Here is a 26163-nt window from a genome sequence, read left to right on the forward strand (position 1 = left end):
GCCGATGTGGCCCAGTAGGTTATTTTCTTTCTTTCAAAGCCGTGTCGACCACATACATGTGGTCGACACGGTCGATACGGCATACATATGAAAGTTGTTTGTGATTAGTTTATTGCAAGGGTGGCGAGCGCGGCTATAAAACTAATTCACATAAATGCTATAATGCTATAAAATAAACTCTCAAATGTCACAATAAGTTTGTCAATATTATTATTATTATTATTATTAGCTATATGGTGCAAGGAAGCCACAGCCAAAAAAAAATTTCTGAATTATCCTGAGAGAGAGAGAGAGAGAGAGAGAGAGAGAGAGAGAGAGAGAGAGAGAGAGAGAGAGAGAGAGAGAGAGAACAAGTTTTTCCGCAAGTTTGTACAAGTGTGTTGTAAAAAAAAAAAAAAAAAAAGGAATGGCTAAAAGAAAATTACTAGAATAAGAGGAACTGAGAGAAATTGCTGGAATTTACAATTAAGCAGAGTTAAACTTCACACAGGACACATTGCTGTCGAGTTTTTTCAGAAGTTCAACTTTATCTGTTATGGACAATGTACGGTGTTTGCGCTTTACACCACGAAAGGCACTTTCTTTATGTATTGGAACCATGGCTGGGGCTAAATGTGAGCAGGTTATAATAATAATAAATTCAGAAAAATAAGTGGGAATGGCTTGCCAGTGTTTATGAGTTCGTGCCAACAGCTGACGCTGCAATCAATGCCACCAAAACAGTAGTGGCAGGTCGGTGCGCCGACCCAGGAAATTATGTCTGAATTAGCGGTGGATCCGGATTACTGGTGGCCAGATTAGTGATGGTCATCCGATACTTGGATTTCAGGAAACCTTTTTATACTGTTGCACATGGAAGACTGCTGTACAAATTGGAGCTGTATCGCATTAAGGGCAAGTTGCTACAATGGATAAAAGGATGGTTGAGTGGAAGAAGACAGAGAATGGTAATCAATGGGTACTGCTCTACATGGACTAATGTTATTAGTGGTGTTCCTATGGGTTCAGTGTTGGGCCCATTTTTGTTTTGTATATTTATCAATGATTTTGATGAAGACATTAATCCTATATCAAGCTTAATGTGTAAGTTTGCAGGTGATACGAAGGTTGGCAGGGTTGTTAATGACACTAATGACAGTATGCTACTGCAACAGAATCTAGAAAAGTTGAGCAGATGGGCTGAGAGGTAGCAACTGAAGTTTAACATTGACAAATGTAAAGTATTGCATATGGATAGCAGTAACTCCAGAGTAGCATATCAACTGTTGTACTACACTCACTGTTATTTATTTTTTATTGTTATTTGATTTTTTTTTTAGGAGCATTAGCAACTAAGGCCATATTGCTCCGGGAAATGCGGTGGTCATTCCCTGACCTTTCCGCATTCTCCGTATTTGTTGGTGACGGGCTCGAACCCCGGTCTATAATCAAGAAGTGTGTGCTACGCACTGCTGCTCCTGCCCACCTGGCTACGGAGGCGTCTACACTCAGTGTGGTAGAGAATGAAATGGACCTGAGGGTAATTGTGCAGTCAGATATGAAGTTTTCTGAATACAGATAGTATGCTACAGTAGTTCATGGTGTCCTGTCATTTCTTAATGATATACAGGAACTTTTCTAGCAGGGATAATAAGGTGATTATTGTATTTGGAATGAATGGAGGGGTGAAATTGGAGCTTTTTTTTTTTTTGTTGATTGCATAAGCTTGCTTGAATCGTATGCCTCTACTAATGCTAATGCTAATTATCCCTTTGTATAAGGCAATGATCAGGCCACACCTTGAGTACTGTATACATGTCTGAAGGCCTTATTTTAAGAAGGATGTAGAGCTGTTGAAATGAGTACAGAGAAGGTTGTTGTTGTTGTTATTTGGTTTTTAGGAGCATTAGCAACTAAGGTCATATTGCTCCGGGATATGCGGTGGTCATTCTCTGACCTTTCCGCATCCTCCATATTTGGTGGTGACGGGCTTGAACCCCGGTCTAATCAAGAAGCGTGTGCTACGCACTGCTGCTCCTTCCCACCTGGCTACGGAGGCGCCTTACAGAGAAGGGCAACAAGATTAGTGAATGGAACAAAGGGTTGCTCTTAGAAAGAAAGGCACAAGTTTTGCAAATTACAATGTCTGGAGATTAGGCACCTGCGAGGTGATCTGATTGAGATGTATAAGGTTTTGAATGGTGTGAACAAGCTCAATGATGATGGGATTCTTCCTCTTGCCCAGATTGATTGCCTGAGGGGACATGAATTCAAATTGAGGAAAGACAGTTGTAGAATAGATGCGCAGAAATTTACCTTTAACCAGCAGGTGGTTGATTTCTGGAACAAACTTTCATCTGTTGCTGTAGAAGTGGACAGCTTAAATAAATTAAAAGCAGAACTAGACAACCATTTGGAGTGAATGGATGGGTGAAATGGAAGTGGTTTTTTTTTTTTTTTTTTTTGTGGGCTGATGCTGTATAAGCTTGCTTCCTTGCATCATATGCCTATGCTAATGCTAAAATTTCCTGTTGAACTTGTAACTTATGCTGGAATTTTTATGAATCTTCAACTTTAATCTCATATGCAGACAATATACATCAAGGGGGGATATAAATATAAATTGAATATGGATGGTTGTAGGATAGTTGTGTTTTGAAATTTGCTTTGAAGTCCGGAGCTTAGTTGGTTGTTGTAGAAATGTGAAGTCTGAGTAAATTTAAGGAAGAATTACGCTTAGTTTTTTGATGGAAAAGAGAGATGAGGTGGTGCGTTTTTTTTTGCCAATGTTGTCTAAGTTTGCTCCTTGCATCATTTATATTATAATTATGTTAGCATTAGCAAGGGCACATGGTGCAAGAAAAAAAACTTATATAGCATCACCCAAAAAAAAAAAAAAAAAAATACACATGCACCCTTCTCATTTCACCCATTCACTCACTCCAAATGTTTGTCTAGTTCTGCCTTGAATCTGTTGAAGCTATCAACTTTTACGCCAGATGGAAGTTTGTTCCAGCAATCAACCACCTGCTGGCTAAAGGCAAACTTCCGCACATTTATCCTACAAATGTTTTTCCTCAATTAGAATTTATGCCCTCTCAGATGATTATTCTGATCAAGAGGAAGAATCTCATCAGCATTGAGCATGCTCAAACTATTCAAGTCTTTATACACCTCAATCAGATCACCTCACAGGTGCCTAGTCTCCAGACACTGTAATTTGCAAAACCTAAGCCTTTCTTCGTAAGAGCAACATTTTATTCCATTCACTAATCTTGTTTCCCTTCTCTAGTCGTTCCAACAGCTCTACATCCTTCTTAAAATGAGGTCTCCAGACCTGTATACAGTACTCAAGTTGTGGCCTGACAATTGCCTTATACAAGGGGATAATCACCTCCTTATTCCTGCTAGAAAAATTCCTGTATATCATTGACAAGACATCATGAGCTGCTTTTGCAGACGGTCTGCACTGCTCAGAAAACTTCATATCTGCCTGCACAATTACCCCTAGGTCCTTTTCACTCTCTACCACTGTCAGTGTAGTACCACACTGCTGATATGTTACTCTGGGGTTACTGCTTCCCATATGCAGTACTTTATCAATGTTAAACTTTAGTTGCCACCTCTCAGCCCATCTGTTCAACTTTTCTAGATCCTGTTGCAGCAGCATGCTGTCATTAGTGTCATTAACAACCCTGTCAACCTTCATATTGTCTGCAAACTTGGACATTAAGCCTGATATACCATCATCAGTATCATTTAGTGGGAGAAGTGGAAGAACTTGGACATTAAGCCTGATATACCATCATCAGTATCATTTAGTGGGAGAAGACAGAGAGTGGTAATCAATGGACACTGCTCATCGTGGACTAATGTTATTAGTGGAGTTCCTCAGGGTTCAGTGTTGGGTCCATTGTTGTTTTCTGTATTTATAAATGATATTGATGATGGTATATCAAGCTTAATGTCCAAGTTTTCAGATGATACGAAGGTTGGCAGGGTTTTTAAGGACACTAATGACAGTACTCTGCTGCAGCAGGATCTAGAAAAGTTGAACTGATGGGCTGAGAGGTGGCAAATGAAGTTTAACCTTGACAAATGTAAAGTACTACATATGGGAAGCAGTAACCCCAGAGTAACGTATCAACTCTGTGGTACTACACTGACAGTGGTAGAGAATGAAAAGGACCTGGGGGTAATTGTGCAGGCAGGTGTGAAGTTTTTATAATGCAGACGGTCTGCAAGAGTAGCTCATGGTGTCTTGTCAATGATATACAGGAATTTTTCTAGCAGGGATAAGGAGGTGATTATCCCCTTGTATGAGGCAATGGTCAGGCCACACCTTGAGTACTGTATACACGTCAGGAGGCCTCATTTTAAGAAGGATGTAGAGCTGTTGGAATGAGTACAGAGAAGGTCAACAAGATTAATGAATGGAACAAAGGGTTGCTCTTACGAAGAGAAGCAAGTTTTGCTAATTACAGTGTCTGGAGACTAGGCACCTGCGAGGTGATCTGATTGAGGTGTATAAAGCCTTGAATGGTTTGAGCATGCTCAATGCTGTTGGGATTCTTCCTCATGCTTATAATAATCACCTGAAAGGGCATAAATTCAAATCGAAGAAAGTCAGTTGTAAGATAGATATCCTGAAGCTTGCCTTTAGCCAGCGGGTAGTTAGTAGGTGGAACAGACTTCCATCCTTTGTTGTGGAAGTTGATAGCCTAAATAAATTTATGGTTGAGCTGGACAGGTATTTGGAACGAACGGATGGGTGAAATGGGAGTGGGTTTTTTTTTTGGTTTTTTGGCTGATGCTGCATAAGCTTGGTTCTTGCATCATATGGCTCTCTACCAATGCTAATGCTATATTTATAAATACAGAAAACAACAATGAACCCAACACTGAACCCTGAGGTCCACTAATAACATTAGTTCTCGAAGAGCAGTGTCCGTTGATTACCACTCTTTGTCTTCTCCCACTCAACCATCCCTTTATCCATAGCAGCAATTTGCCTCCAATGCCACACTGCTCCAATTTTTGCAGCAGTCTTCCATGTGCAACAATATCAAAAGCCTTTCTAAGATCGAAATATATGATGTTAAAATTATTCTTTGCATTCAGTTCCTTTGTGACTACATCATAGTATCCAATGAAATTGGTCAGACAAGACTTTTCCTTAACAAACCCATGCTGTGTCCGAGTTATAACTGAAGTCTTGTCTAGATGATCCTGTGATGCTTCTTTAACCAGTGCCTTAATTAATTTCCCCTGAACAGAAGTTAAACTAACAGGTCGTAATTACCTGTGTCTCCCTTTGATCTTCCTTTGTGGACTGGGGTCACAATTGCACATCTCCAGCCCATGGGTACCTCCCCTGAGTCAAAGGAAGTTCTAATAATTATAGCTAAGGGTTAGCTTACTTCTTTGCTGCCTCCTTCAATATAACTGGATAGATTCCATTCACCCAGGTGCCTTTCTTATGTTTATCTTGAACAATTTCTCCTCCACTTTACTCTCAGTTAGTACAAGATTATCTAGCATACTGCAGGGTTTAATACACCTCTGGCATTCCCCTTTGTGAATAATTAATGCCTTTTATCCCCAGGGGCTGACATGTGGTGTGCATGGGGTTGGCATTCCTATCATCATTCTTCTCTTTCTTGGTGATTCTTTTCTAGTTTTCTCTCTCTTAGGCTGGTGCAGCATAAGCTTTAGGCTTTCTTGCACCATATGGCTAATAATAATAATAATAACAACTGCTGTTTAAGTTTTCATCTTTCATCATTTCCTAATACTGATACTAATCAGCTAGTCAACATCCATCACAGTTGACTGCAAACTTATTAAACTAGCCTTGCCTCATTTATCTTTTTATTACTGATCCAAAGAGCAGATATAGAATGGATAAATGTTAAAAAGAATATTGTACCTGACTTTCTTTGGTATGTATTTCCTGAAAATTATAATCTGCTTAAATTGAAATGCAGCATGTGTGAGCAACAGTATTTTATTCTTGTCCTACATATGTACTACAGCCCTGTAGTCCATACAGTACTACATACAGGGCTGTTGATTCAAATAACTTTTGTATTTGGGATTACTACACAAAAATATAAAATAAATTAAATTACCATACATGGTGTTATTTCACTTTTTTTTGGAATGATCTCATGCTGTAAATCCAAATAACACAAAGCTGAGAAGAGAAATGAAAAGGACTCCATAGGGAAAGAGATCATCTCCATATTGTGGTCTGAAATATCTAACCTAATTTATCTAATTTGAAATTTGCTAAAAAATTGTAAATTTATTTCAAGAATTATTATGAATTTTTATGTCATATGAATTCTTATTTGAATTGAAAGTTTTCTTTTTCCTTGGTTAATCAAGGAGTCAATTTTTTTGGTTAAGAAATTAACCAAAAATTTAATTCAGATTTAAATTTTTAACATTCTTCAGTAATTATCTGTTAATGTAGTGTTTTTCTAATAATTTTTATTTTACAGACTGTGGAAGTTGGGAAAAAAGCAGAATTTATCTGCATAGTGGAATCCAAGGAAAAAACTGTAGTAAACTGGTATAAGTAAGTGTTTTGCATAAAATTTCTTTTTTAAGAAATTCAGGTTTGATTCTTTAGTATTATATTGTTTAAATGAAGATATGAAATTCTTTAGTTCTGTGAGGTAGCACAAAGTAGAAGTTTTTTTTTTTTTCATTTTCTACTTTAATCCTTTCACAGCTACATCCACATTTCACATGCATTGGTTCCTGGAGTTAACATGTAAATCCTTTAAGACTGAATGACACGTCTGGTTTTTTTTTTTTTTTTATAAATTGTCTTGAAATTTGTCCAACCTATGTTACTATCACTTATCTGTGTTGCCAACTGATAATAGACACATTTTTAATAGATTGAGATGGATCATGAAAACAGCCTCAAAAATCAAAAGGGGATGTCACACCTCTTGGTCTTTGAAATTGAATTAAGCAATAAATAAATAATTGCACAGTTTATTATTACTTTAGAAAAAACAATGATGAGTTTTATCTTTTAGCAGTTTTTTTATGATTTTTGTTCTGTTACACTAGCCAACACGATTTTTACCTTCAAGACCTTTTTTTAACCAGTTTTTTTGCATAAATTTTGAAAATCACTATGATAGTTTCACATCATGTCACAGTTATTAAATGTAGAGGGAGTTACATTTTACCAAAATATGCCAATTTTGCATAATCTAGCCAGTAATGTATGGAATACTGATTTATTTTAACAGGTATAAGCTAATTCTCTTAATTTTTAGCAATCAATTCTGGCCTCTGGTTTTCCTTTCAGTGTTTTCACATGAGTATAACTAGTAAGTTGTCTTTGTACTGTGTAGTGATAAAAATCGAATTTGTGCTGTTTTTATATTGTAGTGTTCAAAACTGAATTTGCATTTGGAGAAATTCATTTAGTGTTACAATGAATAAGCAGACATATAGGATGTGTATCAATCATCCAGACAATTTTTGTTATGTTTGTGGACAGTTTACCCCAAAGGAAAAATATCTGTGACATTACAAAACTTTCATATTCTTTTTATTTCGGATGTAAAATTGGTGATCAAGACAAACCTTGGGCGCCTCACAAGTGTTCTGTTGCCTGTACAACAAACCTTAGGAAGTGGTTACATGGCAAACTCAAAGCATTACCTTTTGCAGTCCCTATGATTTGGTGAGAACCATCTAACCACTTTAATGATTGCTACTTCTGTATGGCAAATATATCTGTATGTCTAAAAAAAGCAAACACTCTATAATATATCCAAATATACCTTCTGAAATTCAGCCCATTCCACACAGTGATGATTTGCCTGTACCAGTGCCCCCCCCCAAAAAAAAAAACTTTGGATAGCAGTAGTGGGAAAGATAATAGTGACCAAGTTCAAGTTGAGCATTCTCCAGAAGCCTCCATGTCACAAGATGTCGACTATCAGCCGGTAAGTTCAGATAGTGAGATACATTTAATCAAACAGGATGAGTTGAATGATTTGGTTCGAGACTTAAATTTGCTGAAAGATCAAGCTGAACCGTTAGGTTCTAGGTTACAGCAGTGGAATATACTTACAGTGGGAACAAAGATTTCAGTGTTTTGAAAAAGACATGAAAAATTTTCAAATATTTTGCTATGGAGGACAGTGTGTTTTTGCAAAGATTTTATTGGACTTCTGAAAGAACTAGGTGTCTTGCATAAGTTGGATGAAATGGCATTTATCCATAGATGCCGCAAAATTAAGTTAAAAAGCAGTTTTGCTTCATAATGGCAATGAATTTCCATCAGTTCCTATGTTTCATTCAGTTGGACTTAAAGAAAGTCATGAAAGCATGCATAAGGTTCTACATGCTATTAAATACTAGGATTATGGTTGGAACATTTGCAGTAATCTTAAGGTTATTGGTTTGCTTTTGGTTTGCAGGGGGTTTCACAAAATATTGTTGTTTGTTGTGTTTGTGGGCCAGCCGTGCAACAGAAGAACATTATGTTCTGCAACATTGGGACAGGCGGGATGAGTTCATACTAGGACAATGTAATGTAATATATATTCCTTCGGTGCAATCAAACAAGATTCTTCTTCCACACCTGCACATCAAACTTGGATTGATTAAAAATTTCATGAAGGAACTAGATAAAGAAAGTAATGTATTTGTGTACTTGAGAAGTGTGTTTCCTAATTTAACATATGCCAAACATATGCTAATTTGGGGTTCTACGAATTTTCGTAGAACCCCAAATTAGCAAAATCTCCTGAAAAATGATGTGTTTGAAACCTGGTTGAAAGGAGGTTGAATTGATAGCGTGGAAATCATTTGAGGGGGTAGTACATGGTTTTTAGAGTAATAGGAAAGAAGAAATCTATGAAATGTTGATGTCTGATTTACTCGAGTTTCTACAAAAACATGGGCTGTTGAAATTTGTTGAAAATTCGTTTTCTTCATTCCCATCTTGAATTTTTCACCAAAAATCTGGGAGATTTGAGTGATGAACAAGGGAAGCAGTTTCATCAATTTATTTTCACAATGGAAAAGTGGTACCAAGGTCTCTTGGATCCTGTAATGATGGGGAATTACTGCTGGTTCCTTGTGACGGAGAGTAAGCAGGAGAAAACCCCTTAGTATGAAACATTTTATGGACAATTATATTCCTTAAAATGTTTTCTACAATGCTGGTTATGTATTATTGAAATATAACTATTTTCCTATGATTTATGATATTTTTCCGAAGTTAAATGAGTTATAGAGAACGTATAATATTTTTTTAAGTGTATAATAAACTTGAATTATACGTATATATCCCTTTATTTTAACATTAAATGTTGGTACATCTTTTGATGTAGACATGATAGAGACTTTTTATGGTAATTTTTGTAATCAGCATGTTTATTTCCTCCAGAATCATATATTTTTATTGTGGAGGTATGACAAAAAATATTTTTTGTTGGTTAGTGTTATTTTAAAATAATTCTAGCATAATTTTTAACACTAAGTCAGGCACAAGGGTCAACTTGAATTCAGCAGTTTGTGCTCTTCATCTATTGTGTCCACACTTAGACATTAAGTTGAAATATTCATAACAACTGTTTTTGAAAATGTTTTAGCATTAGCATAGTGGCAGATGATACAAGAAAGCAAACTTATACAGCATCAGCCAAAAAAAAACATAGTTTGATTTTATTTTCCTCACTTTGAATTTATGCCCCTTCACGCGGTGCGTAGTCTGAGCAAGAGGAAGAATTCCATCAGTATTGAGCTTGTTCAACCCATTGAAAGCCTTAAATACTTCAGCCAGATCACCTCATAGGTGCCTTGTCTCCAGGCACTGCAATTTACAGAACTGAACCCTTTTGTGGTAAGACCACTCTTTGTTCCCTTCACTGATCTCATTGCCCTTCTCTGCACCCATTCCAGCAGATCTACAACATTCCTAAAATGAGGCCTATTGGCTTGTATGCAGTGCTTAAGATGTGGCCTGATCACCTTGTACAATGGGATAATCACCTTATCCTTTCAAGCAAAATTCCTGTATATCATTGACAAACCCCCTGAACTGTCTTGGCAACCTATCTGTTCTGGGCATAATTATGCTTACATATTTTTCATTTTCTAATTCCTCAAGATCTGAAATTACTGCTTCCCCATGTGCAGTACCTTTGCATTTCTTGATGTTAAACATCAGTTTCTATTTCTCAACCTATCCTCCTAAAAAATATAGTCTTCTTGCTTACCCTGATTACTGTCATTAACCACTCTGCTAACTTTTGTATCATGTTCAAACAGACATTAAGCCTCATATATCTTCATAAATATCATTAATAAATATAGATAATGACACTGGACCAAGCACTGAACCCTGAGGACTCCACTAATAACATTAGTCCATGAAGAGCAGTGCCCATTGATAACCACTTTCTGCTTTCTGACACTCAACCATCCCTTTATCCCAAGCAGTAACTTGCCCTAAATGCCACATTGTTCCATCTTGTATAGCAGTTCTTTATTTCCAACAAAAGCAAAAGCCTTCCTGACATCCAAGTATATGATATCACAATTATTTTTTGCATCAATTTTCTTTGTTAGTGCATCATAGTATCCATTCAGATTGTTAAGACAAGACTGACCATTAAAAAAATCCATGCTCGACTGCAGTATAATGCAGTATAATTATATTTCTGTCTAGATAGTCTTCCATGTCATGTCATCTTTTGATTCCCCTTTGTGAATGGGGATACATTCACTTATCTCTTATCCATAGTGATCGCCCCTGAATCCAAGGATGCTCGCATAATTATGGCTGAATGTTTGCTTTCCTCCTTTGCTGTCTCCCTTAATATAATAGGGTCGATCCCATCCACCCCAGGTACATTTTTCATGTTTAGCTTCAACAATTTCTCTTCCACTTTCCTTTCCCTTCACAAAGTTATTTAGCTCCCTGTTGGAGTTTGATAAACTTCTGGCATTCCCTTCCCTAAAGAATTTCTCCTGTGTGATTGCAGATGCAAAATTCCAATTCGGTTTGCCATCAACATTATCAGTGTCATCAACAGTTAAACCACTGACATAATGTGGCTCTATGTAATTCAACCCCTTCCTTCTACTGGTTAATATAAGCATAGAGGTTTTTGCTGCTGTTCTTTGTATTCTATACCAGAAATTTGTATTCTATGAATCCCATTCATTTTTCTTCTCAACCGCCCGTCTCATCAGCATCTGTCATCCATTTAGGTCTAAGCCTTAAAAACTATTTGTTAGTTGGTATGAAAAGCCTTGACAGTACAGGAACTCCCTGACTTACTGAATACTCAACTTATGGAAATTTGACTTTATCCAGGGGCGGCTCACACGTGGCAAGTATGAGCTGGATATCATCATTCTTCTCTTTCTTGGTGATTCCCTTCTACTTTTGAGAGAGAGAGAGAGACTCTCTCTCTCTCTCTCTCTCTCTCTCTCTCTCTCTCTCTCTCTCTCAGTACAGTGGGGGTGCCTCCGTAGGTGGGGAGGAGCAGCAGTGCATAGCACACGCTTCTTGATTAGACTGGTGTTCGAGCCCGTCACCACCAAATACGGAGGATGCGGAAAGGTCAGGGAATGACCACCGCATATCCCGAAGCAATATGGCTTTAGTTGCAAGACAGTTGCAGAATAGATAAGCAGAAATTTGCCTTCAATCTGTGAGTGGTCAAATGCTGGAACAAACTTCCATCTGTCATTGGGGAAGTTGATAACTTATATAGATTCAAAGAAGTACTAGACAAACTTTTGGAGGAAATGGATAGGTGAAATGGGAAATGTTTTTTTTTTTTTTTTCCTGGCTGATGCTTGCTCTCTTGCATCATATGTCACTATTAATGCTAGTGCTAATGTTATTGTCAAAATAAATTTTGATATTTCTACATATCCTTTTGTAAACCTTTCTGGACCTTGTACAAAATGTTTTATAGAACTATGGCAAAATTATTGTTATGATTATTCATTACAAAATTTTATTTTGTAATGAATAATCATTTAATAGGAGACTTGGATTGGTATTCAGACCAAAGGTGTTTTATGAAATATATAGTTTGCTCCCAGGTGCAACTTTTGCCACTGTTATAGTTACATGTTAATTGTGTATTATGTAATTATGTAAATTAATATTAGTAATGGAAATGATGCAAGAAAGCAGGCAAGCTTATAGAGCATCAGCAAAAAAAAAAAAAAAAAAACCCTCTTCCCATTTCATCTATTCATTCCCTTCAGTAATATGTCAAGTTCTTCTTTGAATTTATTTAAGCTATTCACTTCCACAACAACAGATGAAAGTTTGTTCCAGCAATCAACTATCTGCTGGTTAAAGGCAAACTTCTGCTGTCTATTCTGCAACCATCCTTCCTCAGTATGAATTTATGCCTCCTCATGTGCATAGTCTGTCAAGAGGAAGAATGCTATAAGCATTGAGCTTGCTGAATCCATTCAAAGCCTTAAACACCTTAATCAGAATACCTCTCAGGTGTCTAGTATTCAGATGCTGCAGTTTGCAGAACTGAATCCTTTCTCATTAAAAGCACAATTTTGTTTCGCTCACCAATCTTGTTGCTCTTCTCTGTACCTATTCCAGCAGCTCTATATCCTTCCTAAAATGAGGCCTCTAGATCTGTATGCTGCAGTACTCAAGATGTGACCTGACTATTGCCTAATACAATGGTATAAACACCTGATAGCAAAATCTCATGAGCTGGCCTGGCAGCCTGCCTGAACTGCTCAGAGAACTTCATATCTGACTGCATAATTACCCAAGGTCTTTTTCATTTTCCACTACCCTGAGTGTATTACCCCAAAATGGGTACATTTCTCCTGGGTTACCCATGTTCAGTACTTTGCATTTGTCAATGTTATGCTTCATTTGCCATTTCTGAGCTCATATTCATATTTTTTCTAGATCCTGTTGCAGTAGTATACTGTCATTAACCAACCTTTGTATCATCTTCAAATTTGGACATTAAGCTGACATGTCTTCATCATTAGCATTAATAAATATAGAAAACAGGTCCAGCAGCAAACGGTGAACAATGGACACTGCTCTTCATAGACATTAGTCTATGTAGAACAGTGTCTATTGATAACCACTCTCTGTCTTCTATCAATCAGTCTTCTCTTTATCCATGACAGTAAATTGCTTTTAATGCCACACTTCTCCAAATTGTACAACAGGCTTTTATGTGCACCAGTACTGAAAGCTTTCCTGACATCTATATGTGATATGTTATAAGTATATGCTATCAAAATAATTTTTTGCATCCCGTTCCTTTGCGACTGGATTGTAGTATCCAATGAAATTGGTCATACAATATTTCCCCTTAACAAACCCATCTTGTGTCTGAAGTATAACTTCACTCTTGTCTGGCTGGTCCTGCATTACTTTTTTTTTTTTTTTTTTTTTTTTGTCCTTGCCTTTTCCCATTATATATGGGGTCAGCGTTTTTATTGTTTTGGCATGCAATTCTTACGGCCAGATGCCCTTCCTGACGCCAACCCTCACCCTTTATCTGGGCTGGGGATATGCAGTGGTCATTCCCTGACCTTCTTCATCCTCCATATTTGGTGGTCATGGGCTCGAACCCCGGTCTAATCAAGAAGCGTGTGCTACGCACTACTGCTCCTGCCCACCTGGCTACGGAGGTGCCCCCGCATTACTTCTTTAACTCCATTATTTTTCCTGGAACAGAAGTTAAGCTAACAGGTCTTTAATTGCTTCTGTCACCCTTTGATCTCTCGTCGTGAATTGGGGGATACATTTAGCCATCTACAGTCCTTGGAGACCTCCCCTGAATCCAAAGATGCTCTTGTAATTATGGATAACAGTTTGCTTGCCTTGTTACCTGCTTCTCTTAATATAACTGGTTATATCCCATCCACCCTAGGTTCCTTTTTTATGTTTAACTTCAGCAGTTCCTCTTCCACTTTCCTCTCAATTATTACAAAATCATTTATTATTATTATTATTATTAATGTCAATTTATTTCCAGAGAAATGTCCCTTTACAGCTATGTAGCTAGAGGACATGGGTTACGTGAATAATATGGAGTAAATAATAATACTATTTACAGTCAATGAACAGAATGCTCAAAAGTCTAAATACAATATATGGCCTTACACAGTCACTGGTAACATACATAAATACAGCAATGCGAGGAACATACATAAATGCTACAGTGCGACAGATGTAGCATCACCGAAAAAATCTCACCTAGGGCATGATGAGGGCATATATGTCTGCTCCCTGTTAGAGTTTGTATCCATCTGTTGTTGTGGAAGTTTATGGCTTAAATGAATCAAGGAAGAATTAGGCATACTATTGGAGGGGATGAATAGGTGAAATGGGAGGTGTCGTTTTTTTATTTTTTTTGGCTGATGCTATATAAACTTGCTTTTTGCATCATTTGCTACTGCTAATATTAATGTATTTATTTATATATTTTTTCAGAGATCAGAAAAAAATTAGAGAATCTAGGGATCTCAGAACTAGCTTTGATGGCTCTACAGCAACGTATACAATCCAAAAGTGTACTGTTGAGATGACTGGTATGTACACCTGTGAGATGGTAAATGATTTTGGAAAGGAAGAATCATCAGCACAACTCATTGTTCAGGGTAAGTCATAAATGATTTTTATACAGTACGAAAAAAAAAAATTTCAGCCATTTGGTATAAACTTGGACATTTATTTACTATTCTATATATAGTATAGTCTGTACAAATATAGCATGTCTGAAATAATTTCTTATCATTCTAGCGTTCGTAATGGTATTAAATATAATTGATATAATAAAGAACTTTATTCTTAATAATATCCACCTCTTCATACAAATTTTCTCTTTCAGTCAAGCATGTGCTCCACATAATTAATTCCATATTAGAAACTCAGATTCAAAATATAAATATTTTATTGAAGAATTACTACCAGTTTTAATAGATAGATTAATATATTAAGTATATCCATGATTTTGACGTCTCATAAGGAACATGAGGAATCACACAAGGAATTGTGAGCACCGGTTGATTGTGGTAGATGGAGGGGCACCTTGGTTTTTTTTAATATATGGAAAGATTAAAGTGGTTTGTTTGGTGTACTATAATTTTTTAGAGTAATGGATATTCTGTTTCTCTGACTGTGTGGTTTTGTAATTCTCTTTATGGTTATCAAGTGGATTTTATATGTGATTAATCTTTCATTTAATATTATTGGATTCCTTCAAGAGGTTCTGATCCATTGTTAAGGATTCCTTAATATGAAATTTTTTCAAGTAATTAGTAATAAGCATTTCTTTAAATAATGTATAGGTTGCATGATTGGGTAAATCAAGTATAACTAAAACTGTACTTAAATATTTTCAGCTGTTTTTACTGATTATTTATTTGAAGAAACTAGGATGACTAATGCCTAAAACCAAGGCCAAGATCACAGTGGCTACCCTAGAATAATGATTATTACCCTAGTATTAGTATAACCAAAGAATGAGGAAGGAACTTATTCTGCATTAACCATAAAAATAAATAATTCCCCTTTAACTTATGTTATTCCTAGTGCCAGAAAGTTCCCATTCATTTCTGCCATGAATGTTGCTTATCTCTCTATTTCAGCTGCCTTGAAGGTAATTAATTCTAATTATCTGTAACACACTGCCTGAAAGTCTTCTTGAGATTCAGTCCTCAAATGTGTAGTCACCAAGTTATCCCCTCAAATGTATAGTCACCAAGTTATCCTCAAATGTATAGTCACCAAGCTTTGAAGACCCCATAATATGGGCATTTAGCATTCCCATCAATCTGGCAATCAGCTTGCCCATCTCTGAACCTAAAAGTTTTTTGTTTTTTATTTAATATAAGGACTCCAGACCTGTGAACAGTATTCCAATGTCACAAGGGATGACATTGTAAAATTCTGCTTCCTGCCTGATGTTACAGCAGCAGTTGCCACCTTCAGTGTTGCTGATTATTAAATTTGTTTTCCCACACTGCTGGCGTAATTATTGTTCTGCCATCTGGCTATGGCTCATATAAACAATCTGAAAAACTAAATCAATTACATTCAGTTATTAATTGCAAATGGCCATTGTTTTATTTCATTTTAAAAGGTCCAGAACCTTATACTCTGTGTTAGAAGTGAAATGTTTAGTCATGATGTCAGCATCTCATAAAGACAGAATGAGAAACTGTGTTAGTAGTGATATATTTAGTCATGATGCCAACATCTCATAAAGACAGAATGAGAAATTGTTAGGACCTTTCTCACATCTGGTGAGTATGGGCTTGGCAAACCCAGGGTCCTTAACTGGATATCATCATTCTTCTCTTTCTTGTTCTCTTGGTGATTCCCTTCTACTTCTGACTCTCTATCTCTCTCTCTCTCTCTCTCTCTCTCTCTCTCTCTCTCTCTCTCTCTCTCTCTCTCTCAGGGTAATGCGGGAATTTTTTTTTTTTTAATGGTGCAGCATAAGCCTCAGGCTTCCTTGAACCATATGGCTAATAATAATAATAATAATAATAATAATAATAATAATAATAATAAATAAACATTGTGAAAGTTTCTCCAAGGGACCTACCTACCTACCTAACTACCTACCCCAAGGTCGGAGTGGTGGCTAAGGCAGATTGTGGCGCCATCTGGTGTCACCAGCAAGAACTACCACTGGATATAAGCCGAAGCTAAACAGGTCCACCTCCAATAATGGATGATGTCGCAGAGAAATATTAATCATACTGCATTGAGTGTGGCGCAGAATAAAGTCACTCACGTTCAGGCCTTAGGCAGAGGGGTTGGTTCGAAAAATCAGAGATGGTCTCCTGAGGAAGACAGTGGAGGGAGTGGCGCTGTCCCCCGTATGGCTACTACAAGAGAAGGGCAAGACCATCCAGCCCCACCAACTGGAAGTGCTTCCTGTGCAACTGTGCTAGTGACCACCCAGGAAGGGAGAAAAAGCCAACACATGAAGTGGAGCATTGAAATGAATACATACATCATGCAAGCATACTACAAAATAACGAAGCTAGAGACCGATATGACAGCCTACAGGGCGAGACTACACACCAAGTGGCTGGAATGATTCCCAGACATTCAGGTCACCAAATAGCGAATAGCGGACCAGAGAAGGATTGTTACAAAGAATCTAATAGTCCCTGCAATCTTGGAAAAAATCAAGCAGGACGTGAGCTATCAACTACAAAGGATAAAGATTATGGAACCAGAGGAGGAAGAACATACCACCGCCGAACCAGAGGCAGAAGAGCAAGAGGAAATACAACCCACAGCAGCTGAAGTGGAAACAGACGAGGTCATGATATCCAGAATAGAGGATGAGTGGAAGAAGGCCCTAACAGAATTCGAAGGAATGGACTCCACAAAGACTCACATGATACCGAAGCAGAGACCGAATAGAACCTTGTGGAGAGTCACAGACCACCTGAATCGGCACATAATACTGCATTACCTCGACAGCAATGGTTCAACACTGGAGGCCATCCAGACAGCCGTGTATTGTGCTGTGCTAGCAGCCACAAGGATTAATGGAAGAGAAGCGAGAGACCAGTAGCAGAAGAACCGAAAACAGAAGTAACCACCATCTTGGGAAAGAAGACTTCAGCAGAAGATAGAAGAATTAAGAGTCAAGATAGGCCAATTGACCCAGTACCAACGGGGCAATAGGAATAAGAAATTAATTGGAAAAGTGAAGAGCATCCTCAAGAGAGACAGCGTCCACAGCAAACATGAGACAAAAAATCAGAGAATAGGAGAGTACTTGGACACATTGAAGCAGAGCCTCCTTGCACTCAGCAAGAGACTACGCTGATACAAAGAGAGCTCCAAGAGGAAAGTAAACAACCGAATCTACAAAGAGGACTAAAGAGGTTTCTACAGGAATCTTGGAGAAAATGGGAAACAAGGGAACAGACCACCCGAGAAGAAGACGATGGAGGATTTCTGGGAATCATATGGAGCAGGGAAGTAAAACATAACAGCCGAGCCACCTGGATAGAACTAGAACACAAGAAAACCAAGGGTGTACAAGAAATGAGAGGATGGGAGATTTGGGAAGAAGAAGTAAAACAGACGATCAAGAACTCTCACAACTGGCAAACTCCAAGAATAGATAACGTCCACAACTACTGGTACAAGAAGCTCACCTGCACACACAAACATCTGGCAGAGCAGTTCATCCAAATCATAAGGCACCCAGAGACAATCCCGAAGTTTCTCACTCAAGGAATCACAAATCTGAAGCCTAAAGATGAAGATACAAGAAATGCGGCGAAATATAGGCCAATCACCTGCCAACCAACAATGTACAAGATCCTGTCTGCTGCATAACCAGGAAGATAACAGACCATTTGGAGAGCCAGAGCATAATGGCCAAACAGCAGAAAGGATGCAAGTGGCTGAGCAAAGGTAGCAAGGAGAAATTAACCATAGATGGTGCGGTTATGGAGCAAGCATACAAGAAGCGCCGCAACATGTACACAGCCTACATCAATTGCCGCAAGATCTTCAACTCTGTGCCTCATAGTTGGCTAATAGAGGTGCTGAAAATCTACAGTGTCAATCCAATAGTGACAAACTTCCTAGGAGAAACGATGACGAAATGGAGTTCCATCATTAAGGTCGAAAACATCACAACCAGGCCAATCCCCATCAGAAGAGGAATCTTTCAGGGAGATGCCCTGAGCTCATTGTGGTTCTGTCAAGCACTTAACCTGCTATCTACCATGCTCAACAGCAGCAAGTATGGATATAACCTCAAAGAAGGAAGGAAGAACCTGTACACCCTCACCCACCTGATGTATATGAATAACATCAAGCTCTATGCGGGAACTGAGAAGCACCTTCAGCAACTACTCCTGATCACTGAAGAATTCAGCAAGGATATTAGGATGGAATTTGGTCTAGACAAATGCAAGACCCACGGATTGCATCAGGGAAAATTAGTCAGCCGAAACTACCAGCTGCAGAGTGGTAAAGTGATGAAAGCCATGGCAGAGGGAGAGGCCTTCAAATACTTGGGGATGATGCAGGCTTAGCAGTTACAGCACAAGGAAATTAAGGCCTGCCTGACCGAAAAATACCATCAGAGACTCATACCAAGAGCCGCCAACACCACCCGAGAGCTGCCGTGGAGAGACTGACAATTACCCGGGAAGAAGGAGGAAGGGGCCTGATAAACATCATTGAGCAAAAGAAGACAGCGATAGTTAACATGAAGGATTACTTTCAGAAACACACATCAGCACTCCACTAGGCCATGAGGAAGATAGACAAACGGTATACCCCACTCAACCTAAGCGAGGAGTCCCCCCCCCCAACCAGGAGGTCAAACGAAGCTAGAAAGATGGGCAGAGAAGACACTCCATGGCAGACACTACAATGATCTCCATCAGGGTCACATAGATAAAATTTCTTCCACGAGTGGGAATGATTAGATCGGGGTTCGAGCCCATCACCACCAAATACGGAGGATGCGGAAAGGTCAGGGAATGACCACCGCATATTCCCGGAGCAATATGGCCTTATTTGCTAATGCTCCTAAAAACCAAATAACAAACAAACAAACAAACGAGTGGGAAGCAATTTTATCTGTGTGACCATGCATTTATTTATAAATGCATGGCTCACAAGCGGGATGCTCTTCCCCCAGACTGAAGGATTCATGCTCGCCAATCAAGACCTGGTAATCAACACCAGAAACTATAGAAAATACGTCACAAAAGAGCCCGGAGTGTTAGATAACACATGTCGACGATGCCACCTGGCCTCATAAACGATCCAGCACATCACCGCAGGATGCAAGGTGATCACCCAGACTGAGTACACTCATAGACATGACCAGGTAGCCAGGATAATACATCAGAAGCTAGCAAGGAAATACCAGTTGATTGAAGAAAGTGTACCATACTACAAGTACGAACCCCAGGCAGTACTGAAGACCCCAACCCTCAAGCTGTACTGGGACCGCGCCATAATAACAGATAGGACAATCCCGCACAACAGACCAGACATAACCCTTGTGGACAAGAAGGAAAAGGCTACCTATCTGATTGACACAGCGGTACCCAACACTGGCAACCTGCAGAAAACCCATGGGGCAAAAAAAAAAAGAATTACATGAACCTAAGACAGGAGATCAAAGAGATGTGGCATATGCAAGAAGTATCAACCATCCCGATCATTGTTTCAACCACAGGTATGGTGCAAATGACCCTACATAACAGCCTAGCAGCAATAGGTCTCCCAGCGAACACCTACAAGGAACTCCAGAAAGTCGCAATCGTGAACACCTGTAGGATTGTCAGAGAGTTCCTCGACCAGCAGTAACAACAACAACACCCACCTTGTGTACTTGGTAGCAACACCCATCACGAGGTGGAACCCCCAATCAGGGAGAAATAATATAAGAGCAGCAATAAAACAAATAATAATGTAATTTTTGATCCAAACACTGTTTCTAGTAGCAGGGATGAAGAATGATAATCTGTCGTGTGAAGGAGGTGTGTGCAAAAATATAAATGTTGCTAACTCTTTATCCAAAGTAATTATTTCCTTCTGCAGTTTCATGTTCATTATGAAAAAATAAGAGTGAATCTTAAAAAACTGCTTCATGTAAGACTTTTTGATATCTGTAGAACCTGGGACAGTTCTTTAAATTACTTTGGATTGTATTATTCTTTATGCTCACAGCAGAACAAACTTTGCCTTCACAGTGCATGCACTGGTGTTAGTCTACTTTCAAATTAATGGCTTCACTAAAAGGTTGATCTATTTATTATATAACTACAGGCTAAAAGCAAGTAAAACTTGAACAATGAACAAACAAATAATTCCAAGCTTGATAGTATTAATGATGAAGTGGTCTTTATGGTCACATCAGGAAAAAATGGCCTTCACAGTGAGTTGCATGGGTATTGCACTACTTTAAAAATGACATCTTTGAAAAAGATTAAAAAATATGCGTATATATTTTGTGCTATCAGTTGCATTTTCAAATTTATTTCAGATTTGGCATACTATGAAGTGTTTGCAATTGTGTTTTTTATTCTTGTCATTCTTTTGCAAAAACAGTAACAAAGTCTTTCACAAGTAGTCTTTTTAAAATAACTTGTGAAAGATTGCAGATATTTATAGAACTTGAGGAGAGGAAAAACAAGTAAACTTGACTGTAAACAAATGTTACTGTGTGAAATTTGACTTCATAGCGTCAGCAGGGTACTTCTGCTCTTTGACTTTTTCAGATAGTGTGGTAATGGGGGTTTTAGGGAACCTGTTTCTTGTTGTTATGTTGTTTGTTATTTGGTTTTTAGGAGCATTAGCAACTAAGGCCATATTGCTTCGGGAACATGTGGTGGTCATTCCCTGACCTTTCCGCATCCTCCGTATTTGGTGGTGATGGGCTCGAACCCTGGTCTAATCAAGAAGCATGTGCTACGCACTGCTGCTCCTTCCCACCTGGCTACGGAGGTGCACCCAGTGTTTCTTGTACACCATTCACTAAAATCTTGTAAATAATTAACATTTAAATGTGTAAAAGTTTTTTTTTTAATGTTTTATTATGCAGTTTTATATATAAAATAAATAATTTTTGAACATCACATTTCAAGTAGTTTTTTTTAAGTGCTGGACTGAATGGGGAAAAATAATTCTGGATTGCAACCAAAGGGATACTCCTCTTATAATATTCTTATTGTATAATATTACTCCCCTGGAGCTAGATGTAGTTTATGTATTAACTCTATAACATGTACAGATCTGTCTGTCTGTCTCTCTCTCTCTCTCTCTCTCTCTCTCTCTCTCTCTCTCTCTCTCTCTCTCTCTCACACACACACACACACACACACACACACACACACACACACACACACACACACACACACACACACACACACAACACAGAGAGAAAGTCTTTATCTTTAGGCAGGCAGGCTTATATCACAAAATGGAAAGTTTGCAGAATAAACCTGACTATGACTAATTGAATGGAGTAATATGTTCGTTTTAAGTGTGAGTGTATTCACCCTCTTTAAAAAACATTTCTATTGATACTAATGAATAGCTGGAAAAAACAGGAAAGGGAATTTTAAGCTTATTCTGGAGTTTCAGGGGGGGGGTCTAGTTCTAAACTCCCCACTTGCATTTGAAGAGACCCCTAATAAGGAATTTTGCCCACTTAATTAGGCAAGGATTGAAAGCACCATCATCCTAGAGCCATAGATGCAAAAACTCCCGGGGCTCAGAATGGACTTGAGTGCACGGGAACATTATATAGGTTGATCAAACACACGTGCATATGTTGGTTCTTCTTCCAGTCATATAGCTCCCTGAGGAGCTTTTGTGGCCACCAACAAATTCCTCCAACTGCATCGATCGTGTGCTATATGAGCAGCATTGCAAAGTATCATGCCCAGAAGTTCACTGATCCCATCCTTCCACCCAGTTGCTGGTCTTCCTCTGCACTTCTTCCCTTCGGTTTTTCCTTCCATTATATTCTTCAATAGAAAGTTTTTCCTTCTTACTATATGTCCAAAAAACATGAGTTTTCTTTTGTTGATGCTATAAAGAAGAATTTTAGGCCTTCCAGTTTTATTCAATACCCCTCATTTGTTCTTCGATCCAAGTAAGAAATATGCAGTATTCTCCTGTAACACCACATTTCAAATTCTTCAATTTTCTTCGTGTCAACTCTTTTCAGATTCCATCCTTCACATCCATAAGTGGCAACTGGAAAAATTAATGAATCAATGATTCTCAGTTTCGTCTTTAGGGGCAGATCATGATCTCTCCGTAATTTTATCAGATGAGCGACCAACATTTTAGCAATTGCCTGTCATCTCTTTACATTGTTTGAGCAGTTACTATTTTTATTTATTCTTAACCCTAAGTAATCAAATTCATCAACTTCTTTGATATCTTGCTCATTAATGCCTTTACTAGAACCGAGATTATCACCAATCACCATAGGCGCCTCTGTAGCCAGGTGGGAAGGAGCAGCAGTGCGTAGCACATGCTTCTTGATTAGACCGGGGTTCGAGCCCGTCACCACCAAATACGGAGGATGCGGAAAGGTCAGGGAATGACCACCGCATATCCCGGAGCAATATGGCCTTAGTTGCTAATGCTCCAAAAACAACAAAAAAAAAAAAAAAAAACCAATCACCATAATTTTAGTTTTACACACATTCAGAAACAATCCTTTTTTCTTACTTGCTTCACATACTCTCCTCAGAGTTTCTTTAAGATGATCCTTAGAATTACAAATTAGCACAATATCATCTGCATAACGAAGGTTGTTTATCTTCAGTCCTCCAATTTTGATGCCAGTCTCTAAATCTTCCAAAGCTTCACGCATGATATCTTCGGCATAAAAATTAAAAAGGTGAGGTGACAAAATACAGCCTGCCTGATACTGTTACCTAGGGTTACCATCCGTCCTCTTTTAACCGGATTTTTTGTCTAAAATTTTTGTCCGGGTGGATTTTTATAAATTTGTCTAAATGTCCGGATTTTTATATTATACGCCATTTTTTTTATGCAAGCTCGACGAAAACTACCGAGTTACATTATACAGAATCTTTTTCGGAATAGGAGACGATTCTTTAATTCCAATTTCCGTGTTGATAATTAGGCGGAAGACCCCGACGATGCTCAGTTTAGTGCATTGAGATTGTTACCAACCCACGCCTGCTTCAGAATTTATGCACATATAAATTTTATATAGTCTGGCAATACAATATTTTGGTTTAGAGAGTAGATAATGCGTGAAGATCAGATGGTGTGCTAGAAAAAGATATATAAATTACAGGAATTCCAGCATGTCAAATAAATACTGGCAGTTAGAGGGACCGTTTTCTCTAGAAATTGATTGCAGTATATGAAAACGTGGATTTGAGCTGTGTGCACACCAAATTGATCGAAAGTTGAGTACTGTCCACTAAATTTGGTATATTTATCAATGATCAAATCAAGAGGCAGACACTAGTTTATTTAATAACAAAGTTTACCTTTTTTTTAAAATACTGTTTTTCACTTTAATTACAAAAATATTTATTATCCATCTTTATACCTGTCGGTACTTTTCTACAATTAGGTTAGTTTAGTTGTGAATGTAAAACAACCTAACCTTAATAAAATTTGTTTCACTACTTACAATAAAAAATATTTATTATTATTTCAATTATAAAAATTAATATTATAAAGACTATACTTCCCCTAAAATGCCTAAAAGGAAGTGCATGTTTACAGAAGAGATAAAAAAACAAATTTCCATGTTTTGTATCTGGCCTAGAGGAATGGGAAGCTGAATGTAAAGTTTGCAGAATGGGGACATATGTTTCAGTAGCCAATAAAGGGGTTGGTGATTTGAAGCATCACATTGAAACTGAGAAGCGCAAGAAAGCAGTTCAAGGTGAGGCCTCTTCGGGAAAGGTTACAGATTTTTTTGTCAAAGTTGTCGGTAAAATAGAATATGATCTGGCTGCTGCAGAGGGTACCTTTGCTTTTCACACTGTTAAACATCATAGTAGTTACAAATCAATGGATTGCACAACTGTCATGTTAAAAAATGTATTTTTTGATTCTGAGATAGCAAAAAGATTTTCCTGCGCTAGAACCAAGACAGAAGCCATTGTAAACTTTGTACTTGCAAATCATTCTCTTAAGGTTACTGTAAAAACTTTTAAATAAAATAAAATTGCATACTGTGGGGTCTCAACTGATGGATGTAATCATGGTTCTGAAAAAATCTTCCCATTAATTATTCAGTATTTTGATGTAAATGAAGGAGGGTTACAAACAAAATTAATTGAATTACAGAAGTTGCCTAATGAGACTGCAGATACCATTTCTACGTATGTTAAAGAAACTCTTGAAAAAAATGGTTTGTGTGAAAAAAGTATTGCATTCACTGGGGGCAATTGCAATACAATGTTTGGAGGACTGAGACGAAATGAAGATTTCGGAGTCATCGTGAATACAGAGGCTTAGGTGGCCCAAGTGCAAACGAGGGAAATTTCTTAGAGCTCATCAACCTACTAGCTAAACATTCCACATCACTTAGTTAGTGTATGTTACGAAGTGAACAAAATGCAACATATTTGAGCCCAAATATTCAAAATGATTTGATACTCGCTCTGACAGCTGAGCTAACAAAACTGATAGTGAATGAAATCCAACTTACCAAATACTTTTCTGTTATAGTTGACTCAACCATTGATGTTAGCAGGATGACTGATCAGTTTTCCTTATCACTTTGATATGTGACAGAAGTGCTGTCACATATGCTGAAGTGCTGAAGACTCCTTTAATTTCTTCTTGCTGCTTTAAATGAGCTAGGGCTATCAGTCACAATGTGTTATGGCCAGGCATATGATGAAGCCAGCACCATGGCTGGTCAAATATCATGTCTTCAAACAAGAGTAAAAGAAATTACCCCTCATGCACTTTATATGCATTACTGCACTCATAATGTAAATCTCATCTTAGGTGACTCAGTAAATTGCAATGTTCACAGTTGGTTGTACTTTGGAACTCTAGAAAGCTTGTACACTTATTTTTTTGGAAGTTTGCCTTGTCTATCTGTGCTTCGGGAGGAGCAACATAGCCAGATAGTCTTTTGCATTAACATTAAAGAAACTATCAGATACTAGATGGGCATCCAAGAAATCTGCGGTAGAGGCAGTTGTGCAAGGCTTACCAGCTATTGTTGTTGCCCTTCAATGAGTATTAGATGGGGATATTAACAGCACCCCACAGCAGCTTGCTAAATTACATATTTAAATTACAAAGGGAATTCTTACAACAGTTAAAACATACGAATTTGCGATTTTTCTTATGATATGGAAAGAACTCTTAAACAAGGCACTTACTTTATCCAACTATTTGCAGAGCGCAAACATAGACATCCTGACAGCCTCTCACCTAATTAAGTTGTTTGACAATGATTTAAAAGCCATGTGAAATAATTATGAAAGTCATTTTTAGGAAATTGAGCAGGAAGCCAGTGAACTTACTTCAAAGTGTGAGATAGCTTCCACATACAAATTCCAAAGAGGATGAGAGAGATTCCATTATGAAATTGCAGAAGACGACAGAATATCTGATAGTAGAAAACGATTTATAGTAGAATTTACTCG

General features: G+C 37.9%; 1 protein-coding gene across 2 annotated transcripts in view; it reads left to right on the top strand.

The window, feature by feature from the left end:
• Positions 1–26163, top strand: part of LOC150079033 (twitchin-like) — a 2795346-nt gene that overhangs the window by 537150 nt on the left and 2232033 nt on the right. For both annotated transcript variants that reach the window (XM_090382361.1, XM_090382360.1), the window contains 2 exons: positions 6486–6562; positions 14477–14643. In XM_090382361.1, the coding sequence (XP_090238487.1) occupies positions 6486–6562; positions 14477–14643 (244 nt within the window). The remainder of the gene's footprint in view (positions 1–6485; positions 6563–14476; positions 14644–26163) is intronic.

The sequence above is a fragment of the Mastigoproctus giganteus genome, chromosome 10, assembly GCF_048544385.1.
Source record: "Mastigoproctus giganteus isolate SK-2022 chromosome 10, ASM4854438v1, whole genome shotgun sequence".
Taxonomy (NCBI): domain Eukaryota; kingdom Metazoa; phylum Arthropoda; class Arachnida; order Uropygi; family Thelyphonidae; genus Mastigoproctus; species Mastigoproctus giganteus.